This window comes from Equus quagga, chromosome 6, assembly GCF_021613505.1.
Source record: "Equus quagga isolate Etosha38 chromosome 6, UCLA_HA_Equagga_1.0, whole genome shotgun sequence".
Classification (NCBI taxonomy): domain Eukaryota; kingdom Metazoa; phylum Chordata; class Mammalia; order Perissodactyla; family Equidae; genus Equus; species Equus quagga.
The window spans coordinates 84,612,471-84,623,229 of NC_060272.1; the positions used below are offsets into that span (position 1 = coordinate 84,612,471).

The 10,759-nt window shown below is 45.5% G+C and overlaps 1 protein-coding gene across 5 annotated transcripts in view; it reads left to right on the forward strand.

The window, feature by feature from the left end:
• Nucleotides 1-10,759, forward strand: part of PTCH1 (patched 1) — a 69,572-nt gene that overhangs the window by 25,175 nt on the left and 33,638 nt on the right. For all 5 annotated transcript variants that reach the window (XM_046664201.1, XM_046664197.1, XM_046664200.1 and 2 more), the window contains exons 3-8: nt 4,310-4,499; nt 6,844-6,913; nt 7,019-7,110; nt 8,487-8,685; nt 8,976-9,097; nt 9,918-10,065. In XM_046664201.1, the coding sequence (XP_046520157.1) occupies nt 4,310-4,499; nt 6,844-6,913; nt 7,019-7,110; nt 8,487-8,685; nt 8,976-9,097; nt 9,918-10,065 (821 nt within the window). The remainder of the gene's footprint in view (nt 1-4,309; nt 4,500-6,843; nt 6,914-7,018; nt 7,111-8,486; nt 8,686-8,975; nt 9,098-9,917; nt 10,066-10,759) is intronic.

The following is a 10,759-nucleotide window of genomic DNA, read 5'->3' on the forward strand; positions in this document are numbered from 1 at the left end:
ACAGAGAAGGTTACTGCAATCACCTGTATCAGGGGATGTCCCAAATCTCAGTGCTTCAAGTGGAAGTCCTGGGACATGGGACCCGGGTCTTCTGATCCCTTTTCTCATTGCTGTCGAGCCCAGCTCGCCCCATCTTGATGGGAGAGCGGCGCTCATTCAAACATTTATAAATAAGTAAATAATGAGTGTGAAAGGGCTTTGCAAATGGAAAGCAGCTCACAAGTATAAAACGTTATTTTGTGTCCCAGGATCCTGAGATAACATTTTTCCTGAGTCTTGATCAAAGAGGTTTTTGTTGTTATTCAAGTTGTGTTTGGGAGAAGGGAAAAAATAAAAAATATGAGGACATCAGAATGTGATACAGTTGCATGTTGGTTTTGGATTGAGCTTGTTTTTAATTTAGATCTCTACCAAGTAGCTTTCATATTTATTTTTCTCTTTTTGTCACATGGAAGTCTTTAATTATACATGTTCATTGAAGAAAATTAAGAAATAGAGATAAATCCAAAAAAGGGGAATGAGTGAATATTAGCCATAAGCCAGCACAGAGCAATAAGGGCTGTTCACATGGCTGTCAGTTTACCTACATCTGCGTCACAAATACTGGATCTTATGGTTCATTCTGCTCAGCAGTCAGAAACGACTATTCAGTATTTCATGAACATCTGATTATTTTTAAAATAATCTTGAAAATGGGAAAGAGAAGGGAGGAAACTATTTTCTTCAGACCGCGCCTGTAATTTCAGTCGCGTGAATGGCTTCTGGGGGCTTCCTCAGAGCACAGCTTCACACTGGCCATGAGAAGAAGCCAGCAAGATAAGGAACAGCTCTGAGCCTCATGTCACTCAGCTGTCGTTTAGGAAAGGCATTGGCTAGGGTAGCAAAAGTCAGGCGAGTCTGTGAAATTGCTCTGTGGAGAGGGGTTTCTGTGTCTGGTGGCTGGTCCACAGCACCTCGGGTGAGTACTGATGTAAGACTGCATGAGTGCCGTGCAGTTTATGACCCAGGTATACCCGAGAAGGAGCTAAGTCTGCCAGTGCACCCACGTCAGTGACATCATTACGGTCTCACCGAGCTCCTGCCAGGCTTGCGTTCTTTCTCTCCCGGCAACCAGCCAAACCTGAGGGCTTTGCAGTTACCGGTTCCTCTGCCTAGAACACTGTTCCCCCAGCTCTTCAAAGTCAGCGTAAACATGACTTCCTTTTAGGTCTTCCCGGGCCACTCCGTTTGAGGTGGCCTCCCCTCGCAGTAACTCACGTGCATCACATCTTTGTTTCGTCCACGGCACCTGTCACGCCGCAAGATGACCTTACTGGCTGGCTGGCTGTTTGTTGCCTGTTGGCTTCACTGGTCAGTGAGCCTCTCAGAGCAGAGAGCACCCGGTCTCGCCCACCGCAGCGCCCCGCTGCTCCGCAAGTAACACGCGCCCCGGGTGCTCGCAGGACGAGGAATTGTGGCACGACTGTAAAGTCAAGTGGATGTCAACTAAACTTTTTAAAAGTTACTGAGTAGTTTTGCAGAAACATTCATATTTGGTTAAACATGAAATGAAATGTTAAGTAAAATATGGCCGTGTGGTATGTAAAAATAAATCAAATTTAACTGTACTAAAAAGTAGGATACAGCATAGGTAGTTGAGGAAACTTTAGAATTCAGGGTCTTTCAATTCTGCTTGTTTGGTCTGCCTGTGATGATGAGCTTGTCTTGGTTGAAACCAGTTGTGACATTAGCAAAATACTCATATTTCTCACCAGAGCAAAGAGATAGAACAGTGGAAAGGTCTTCAATTCTAGAGACATGACAAATATACACCTTCATTAAAATATGTGTTTATTGAAGTATATATCTTAAAACATCCGTAAAGGTGACATTATGTAGTCCCTGAGGTGCATTTTCTATCTTGTAGGAAATAGCATCATTTCTGAAAGCCCCTGTGATAAAAAGACTTGATCCTTTGTGAGGCTGGTCTGGAAGAGTGTAGTCCAGGTTCTCAGTGGCTCGAGCCTCAGATTTGACTTTTATTTTGTGTACACCCTTCTCTCCCATCATCACTTTGTTGGCCATAGTTCCAGGGGCTGCCCTGCTGGGGGCGGGTGGCATGTGCAAGGTGGGGGGTTCTGTGGTCCCACTTTGTTATTGGTGTTTGTTGTTGGTTTTAATTCACCTGAAGTTTTAAGCCTCAGTAAAGGTAAAAGGAAGCGTGGCTTTGTAAGCAGAATGAGAAATCGTGTGCTGTGCCGGTGCCTGAGGAGGCAGGTGGAAATGCTCATGATTTATAGGTGTGGGCCCTTGATGTTGTGTAGCCAGAGAAAGCAAGGGGTGAGCTTTTTTTCAAAAAGGCTATTTGGAGCTCCTTGGTGTGTAGCTTTTCAGAAGTGACCTCCGGACTGACAGTTGGCCTTTTAGCCTCAAACAGCTTTTCTAACTCTAGAGTATATGGATTGAGTGTCATTCAGCTCACCAGTTAATGAGTTGAAATAATGCATGGTGATTCCTGCCTGGAGAAGCCAGACCCTGCCTGCAGGCAGCTTTAGTAGGGCTCCTGAAAGGCCTGTGGCCTTACCACAGTTCCTCCTCCAGGGGTTTCCTAGTTTTCCTGTGGCCTTGCTTTAACTCCAAATTGATTACAAGGCCTAAGCAATTCCCCAGGGCGTTTGTCAAAGTTTTCTGCACAGGGAGTCTTAATACTTTTTGTAACCAAATTGGTTTTGTAATGAACCAATTTCCCTGTCTCTTCCCCTCCCCCTTTCTCCCTTCCCTTCCTCTCCCCCGCCCTCCCCCTCGTCCTCCCCCTCGTCCTCCCCTCCCGCTTCCAGTCCCTCTCTGACAGGCACGGGATGTTCAACCTCACCTCACAGAGTTCCCAGGTGGCCTTGGCCATCCGTGTGAACCTGCTCAGAAGATCCTGCCAGTCTGTGAATCTGGACTAGGTTTCCTAATGAGGGCATTATTTGCTTTTTAGCCTGCCCCCTTGTTTATAAAATATGCCAAGAGAACTAAACAACCCGCCGTTCCCAGTACTTACTTACTTGCCCCAACCAAATGTTTATGTCCTTGAATACTAAACTTGGAGCAAAAGGGTTCCTCCTCATGGGAAGGCTTACGGGACCGCTGAACCTTCTCTCGGAACTATAGCTGAAGGCCTGTTTTGGGTCAGCATTCAGCGTACCTGGGACGAGGAGCTGTTCACACTCACGTGCTGGCCTTGGAGTGTGTGCGGGGAGGGGGCTCTAGGATTCTCTTTCTGCCTGCCCCCCTCTCGGCCCCTTCCCCGGGGCCCCTTCCTCCTGACCTGGTTGGATCAAAGCACCCTCTCCAGAGCTTCCCCTCGCTGGGGCTGTCCCCACACACCTGCCCGATTGAGAAATGAACCTCCCTTCCCACCACACATCCCAGCCAGGGGCAGCCTTCTGAGCCCAGCTTGTTCTAAAACCACAATTGAAACACAACCCAGGACCTGAGGAAGGAGACGAAAAGGCAGTTTGCAGTAACAGTGTCACTGCACCTCATTGCTTTGGCCGGCCTGCTGGAGAGCCGGGTGGGTGCTGGGGTGGGGGTTCTGGCCTCAGCAGCAGGCTCCGAATCCCCTGGGGAGCTTCTGGAACACAGGCTGCCTGCCCCCAGGCACCTCAGAACCTGGTATCTGTGTTTTCTGGATGCTGACCAGGTGAGTCTGATGGAGCCAGGTTCCAGGACCTGCCCATAACAGCCACGGCTGATCCACTGGGTTCCTCTCAAGTGGGATTTCCTCGTGCACATCTAATATGAAGCACAGTATTTATCTTCTCCTGGCACATTTTGTGCTGAATACTCATTTGCCACCTTTCCTATGTTTCTTTTTAAACAGGGAGAAACATTTCCTTGTTACCTTTGCCAGATTATGCAGGAGAAGAGTGTAAATTGAAGCCATTTATCTTGAAATGAGCTGCAGGGGCACATTGTTTATACAAGTGAAAGAAATTGTAATGGAGCTGTTGGGTCTGGTCTGTGAGGAAAAGGTGTCTGAGTTTTCGCTCCCCTCCCCCTCTGTCCATGTCGGGTGTGTGTTAGAAGGTGCCCGGAGCACGCGTGCATTAGGTTTACGTATGTGGCAGTCACAGTTAATAGGTTTGGTATTTTTTGTATGTTTGTTATTGGTAAAGTTAACATTGCCAATAATATTAGAGTAAATGTTAACCCCCAAACATCAGCCACGCATTCTCCTCACCAGACTTCATTTATTGCCTATCCTACGCCTCTTGGTGGGGTAACAGAATGTGAATTTGTGGGTATTTTGCTGTTCTAATTGATACCTGTATCTGTTTGTTAGTTGGTGGACGAGTAAGTCGTGAGTTAAATTATACTCGCCAGAAGATTGGAGAAGAGGCTATGTTTAATCCTCAGCTCATGATCCAGACCCCGAAAGAAGAAGGTGCTAACGTCCTGACGGCAGAAGCGCTCCGACAGCACCTGGACTCGGCGCTCCAGGCCAGCCGTGTCCACGTGTACATGTACAACAGGTGAGGCCGAGGGGAGAGGCGGCTGGTTCAGACCCTTTGTTCAGTAAGTAAGGCTGCCCTGGAAATATACCTGGAGTTAGTTCAGATAGTTTCTTAATGAAATGATCTTTTAAAAAATCTTGGTTTGTTTCTAGAGTTTGGTAACAAATCAAATACTTTGTAATATATTTTCAGTAAATACCCAAATGAATGTGATCCTTCAAGGAGCGACGTGGCTTTCAAACACTTCTTAACTGAGTGGTTGGTGGGAACAATTTATTTTTCACAAGAGAGATGAGGAAATGGCAGTGTAGACATATTCAGTTGCCAGGGAGAATGAGGGGAAAAAAACCATGGAAATCTGTCCTTGTCCATCCACTCTCCACGACCGTCACTGGGTTGGCTCTAAGACCCTTCTAGCTGGAGACAGAGTCCCAGGGCCCACGGGACCTGGGAGAAGGCAGCTCCCTTCGGCGTGCTCTTCTTTTTTCTCGGCGTGCTCAGTTTCAGATCACCTGTGCTGTTGTCCTCAGGACGTCCCAGAGCAAGAGCAGGTGGATGTATGTATGAAAGGGCTCCGAAGACCGTCAGGAGAGGTTTCAGTGCTTTTGTCAGGTCAACGTGGTGGAGAATGCTTCCCCCGCAAAACCTGCCCAACTGCCCCTTCCCGTCCCCCTCCCTCGCCCCCCTCGCCCGTCCACAAGGAGCTGGAGGGGAGGCAGCAACCCAGTGCAGTTCTGCAAAATTTTCAAGTGGAGGCCCCATAAGAGCCTGGAAATGACTGTCCCAGGGCCACTGTAAACATTTCCCATACATTCTTAACATAATGGGACCCTTCCTTGAGAGGGCTTGTCACTTACACACTTAAGGAGATGTGAGTGTCTGTACAATGACGTTACACTCTTAAGCTGAGATGGAACCAGAAAACTTTTATGTATTGGAATGATGAACTTTAAAGAACATCTAGTTCAACCCATCTCATTTTTTAGGTGAGAAAACTGAGAATTAGATTAGTTAGAACATTTGTCCAAATTCATACAGTTATTAAATAGTAGAGACAGGTTTCAAACCCTTTCTTTGGGCTGCAAGCCCAGTGGCTTTTCTAATGCACAGCCATGCCCTTCTCAACGAGCAAGTGGAAGTAAGAGTTAATTGATGAAGTGATGTTGAGAACCTACTCATACTAGATAGTCTGTGTTGATGCCATGTGGAATTACAATATAAACATGTACGTGGATGGATGTGTGGGGGGATGGATGGATGGATGGGTGGGTACCTGGGGCCCTGCTCTCAGGTGCTGACAGTCTAGCGAGGGAAAGGACAGATGTCAGGACAGATATGCATGTAGACATCCAAACACAGGCAGTCCCACTGCAGGCCCTCCAGGTTTCAAGCAGGAGATCTGACAGCAGTGCTCTAGAGTTCAAGAGAAACGGGTCATTTTCAAGAGGACTAGTCACGGAAAGCGTAGTGGGAAGGCAGCGGTTCGGCGGGCGCTGCGGGATGGGGGGGGAGGTTCTCTAGGGAAGGGGGCACAGTCCAGAACACGTCTTTGGGTGACCAATAAAAGAGAAAAAGGAGACAACAAAATAGAGCACTTTAGAGAGAGTTTATTTTGGTTTTTTTTTTTCTGTTGGATTTCCCATCCCCACCCTTTCCAAATCTCTTTTTTCGAGTTAGGTTTATCTTCCTAATTTTACGCTCAGAAAGGCATGGACTTATATAGCACCCTTTTAGAGACAGCAGAACTCTGCAATAATAGATAGGTAATGGAGTTAATTGTGGATCCGGATATAGAATGTCATTGCTATAGGACAAGTCTAGGGCACTGTAAGGTGGGAATCCATCTCCCTGGCAGTGTAGTTTACAGCATTCGTGGTTAAGAGCAGGAAAGCTCGTTTTGAACGCTATCTGTTAATAAGGGCATTATCTACCAGTTAAAAACCGTCAGTAATATTTCCCCACCTGAATATGTGTTAACACTTTATAAACCTTACTAATCTAGTCCCCGCTTATTTTGAATTTGTGATAATTCAACTCTGAGTTATGTGCCCTGAAGTCGTTTAATGTATGTAGAAAAGCAAATTAATGGTGTAAACAAGATTATTGGGACAACACTTAAGAAAACAAGACTTTTCAAGTACTTGGTAGCATTCATTTACATAAACACCCACATGTTAATTACGATTGAGTGTTATCTATTCATTAGAGCGAGCTGGTTGAGGGTCTGCTTGGCAAAGCTCTGCTCGCTTTGACAGATACTTAAAAGTGGTCGAGATTGTCCTTCTTTCTATATGTTCTTTGGTTCTGATTTCCTTACTTTATTACAACGAGAAATTTTTGTCTCTGCTTTTAATTTTAATAGGCAGTGGAAATTGGAACATTTATGTTATAAATCCGGAGAACTTATCACAGAAACAGGTTACATGGATCAGGTATGGGTTTGTTTTTGTTTGCAAAAAAATTCTCAGGAATTCTCAAAAACACCCCCGTGGTATGCGGTAGCCTAATGTGTGGCCTATTCTTTTTAACTTTGACAGATAATAGAGTATCTTTACCCTTGTTTAATTATTACACCTTTGGACTGCTTCTGGGAAGGGGCGAAGCTACAATCTGGGACAGCATACCTACTGTAAGTGTGGGATCTTGTTTTCTGATGCCGGTGATTTCTAAACTTTAGAACGTTTCTGATGTTACTTTATCATTGTTTATTCTATTCCAGTTTTGAGCAAGAAATAAGAACATTGAAATTCCATGTGCATTTTTTGAGTAAATAGTTGGGGGAGAGAAGACTTCAGCAGAATGTTTTTCCTCTTTTAAAAAAAGAGTTCTGTAGGCATCATTAAATTTCATTCACTTTTACCAGTCTATTTATATGCAAATAAATGCAAATTATTTGGAGTATGTGTGATTTTTAACTCTTTAAAATGTCTGCAGTTTTGCAGACCAAGCACTTTCATAGGTTTAGGTGATTTTTTAAGGAGAGAACTTGTTAGCGGGTACATGTCAGAAGTAAGTATTTTGAGTTAAACTTCAAGATCTTCTTGTGAAGTGAAATGCTAGCCTTTCTTTGGATCACATTAATGACGTTTGCCGGGGAATCTGCTATCAGTGAAGGCCGTGGTGGGGAGGCTTCACAGGTTAGCAGTTGGGTATTACATATACTGCGTCGTTTAAGGAATAGTTGTTAATCAGTGTAGACATTTTCAGTTAATTGTGCGAGAGTTAGTGCTTGGGTTATTGTTTCTGTCCTAGCTTGTACATATCTGCAAAAGCAATTTGGAGTGGCCATACCCTGACCTTCAGTGTACAGTTTTAGATGGGAAATAAGGGGTTTTGTGTTTTCTGGTTGGGAGATTCTGAATAATGACTTCAGCCTGGGTAAGCAGCTACAGTGTGGTTTGAACCACATAACAGGCAGCCAAAAGCCTTTCTGGTCTGTCAACAGCACAAATTCAAAAGTGAATGTGGGGGGAAGTGGCCTTGATGGCGGTGATGGCAGAGGCGGCAGGGGGCTTGCGGGCTTGACTGCCAGTCTGTCAGAGAGAGCTCATAAGTATGGGATTATTAAAGGTAATGGAGATCAAATATTTTGATTGATGACATTTACAAAGCATTTATTAGGCTGACAAGTGTTAATTTGACTTTGTGATTCCTTCTCCCTCCCTGCCCCCCTTAATTTTGAATCTCACTCTTCTGCTTAGAAGCACCCATTGGCTAATTTCGTTTTTAGGTATTAGATACGATATATCTGCAAGGCAAGATTCTTGGGTGCCTTCGTTAATTTACAGCCTCTCTGTTTGCGATCTTCATTCATGAATTATTTTCCTGACTTAGGTTTTCATACAGATACCCCTGAAAGGAGCGTGTGTTTCTTATGCCAGGGCCCAGAATTGAGCATTACCAGAAAGCCTCATGCAATCCAGATGCGATGTGTGCAGTGTTCTCGTGACTTTGCTAAGGGCCTGGGAGCCTCTTCATTTGCTCACCTCCTAATTTCTTTCACAGAGGTAAGCCTCCTTTACAGTGGACAAACTTTGACCCTTTGGAATTCCTAGAAGAGTTAAAGAAAATAAACTATCAGGTGGACAGCTGGGAGGAAATGCTGAATAAGGCTGAAGTTGGTCACGGTTACATGGACCGGCCCTGCCTCAATCCAGCGGATCCAGACTGCCCCGCCACAGCCCCGAACAAAAACGCCACCAAAGTGAGTACAGCACTGATTCTCTCAGGAGGGACAGAGACGAAAACCTGATGGTTTTCCCCATTTTTAGTTCTATTATTTTAATTTTTAAGATTTCATTCTCAACTTTTTTGTCCATGGAACTAAATTTGTTTATGGAGCTAAACTTTGCTGTAGGATTTGCCATATGCCTCTCATTAGCCTTGTTATTAATGTTCTCTCTGAAACAAACAAGCCCTTAATGCGCTGGATTTTAACAAGGCATGTGACCTGCCTACTAATTCTCGTCATTATGTGGCTGTCTTTTATTTTAGCCTCTTGATATGGCCCTTGTTTTGAATGGTGGATGTCATGGCTTATCCAGGAAGTATATGCACTGGCAGGAAGAGCTGATTGTGGGTGGCACACTCAAGAACAGCACTGGGAAGCTCGTCAGGTAACCCGACACACAGGGAAATCCAAGCCCTCTATGTCTTGTCCTTTCCTCCGAAACCACTTCCCTTCTGACATCTCCAAGTGTATTGGTGTTAATACACAGCTGTCACCCTATCTAGCTGTGTCTAGTGTAATCGAATCTTAGGAAACCTTAGTGGACCAGACCAGCTCACACAAGCACCTTGTGGGGAAATTTTCCGGAGCAGATTTGTCGTTTTCATCAAGACTGCAGTGAGTCACTGCAGGGTTTTAGAAGATCTGCCAATTATGTAGAAAGTCGGGACAAGTGTGAAGCAGGTGAAGATATTGGTCCTAGCAAGTAAGCTTGAATGATGTGAGCTAAACTCCATTACAGACTGTCAAAGGAAAAGACCAACAAGTGATGGCTAAACAAGAGTTACCCTCATGCCCTCCTGGGCTCCGCTCCATCAGGTGTCGGGCTCTCGGCCTGAGGTCTCTCCCTCGGGGAAGCGGGCGGCTGAGATTTCTGCACAAGCAGGCGAGCGCTGCTGAGCCCAGCGTATCTGCTCAAGTTATCTACTTCTCCACCCTTCCTGTTTCACTGAATAGAAACTGAGAAAGGAAATTGCCTATTAATTTAATTTGGAGGTATATCTGTAAAAAGTTTGTCAGGTTACACCTGAAATATGGTGCATCAATCTATTAAATAAAATAATCGTCTGGGTCCCCTTTCAATGGGAGCATGTGCTCCTATGGAAGGACAGAATGGCTGTGGGTGAGTTAGGGGCTCCGTCGGGGTTTTCTGCACTGAAAGCTGCTTCCCGGGGATGCTGATGTTGCTCCTTGTCACCCCGCTGCAGCGCCCACGCCCTGCAGACCATGTTTCAGCTAATGACCCCCAAGCAAATGTATGAACACTTCAAGGGGTACGAGTATGTCTCGCATATCAACTGGAATGAGGACAAGGCTGCAGCCATCCTGGAGGCGTGGCAGAGGACCTACGTGGAGGTAAATCACTGAGGTTCCGACACCCACCTTTGAAGCTCAGTACAAACCCCTTAGTTATGAAATAAATACTTCATTTTAACAACTTTTTAAAACATTTGTTTTTTCATTAGAATTTATTTTCTAAACGGATTGTAATTCTGGGAACTTGGTGGGATGAAACCTTTTCTTTCCTTTACTTGATATTGAAAATCTTAGTATCTTGGCAATGCTAATTCTAATTGGGATGCCCTGAAACATTCTGGGTAACCAGTTGTGGACTCCTGAGCTGAGGCCTAACAGTGTTTAAAAAAACACTTGGTTAGGAAGAAAAGGTGTCTGGAAAACATTAGCAAGGCATAGAATCTGTTCACAGCTGCAGTCCCCTTAGTTAGGTCATGTGACAGGAGCTGGCCTTTGTTTCCCAAGCAGTGACCTCTGCTGAGCTGCATGTGACCTTTTGAAAGTGGCCAGCAAATGAAGGGGGGAGGGGTCTGCGTAAGAACGAGTTGTTTTGGATGAGGGGGACCACAGATCCCTTGTAGGGTGATGGAGAGAATAGCCAACTGAGGCTAAGAGTAACGAAAGCGTTGGGGTGAGCTTCAGTCTCGCCACTCACCACAGCCCCCCCTGCTCACCACAGCCCCCCTGCTCACCACAGCCCCCCCTGCTCACCACAGCCCCCCCTGCTCACCACAGCCCTACCTGCTCACCACAG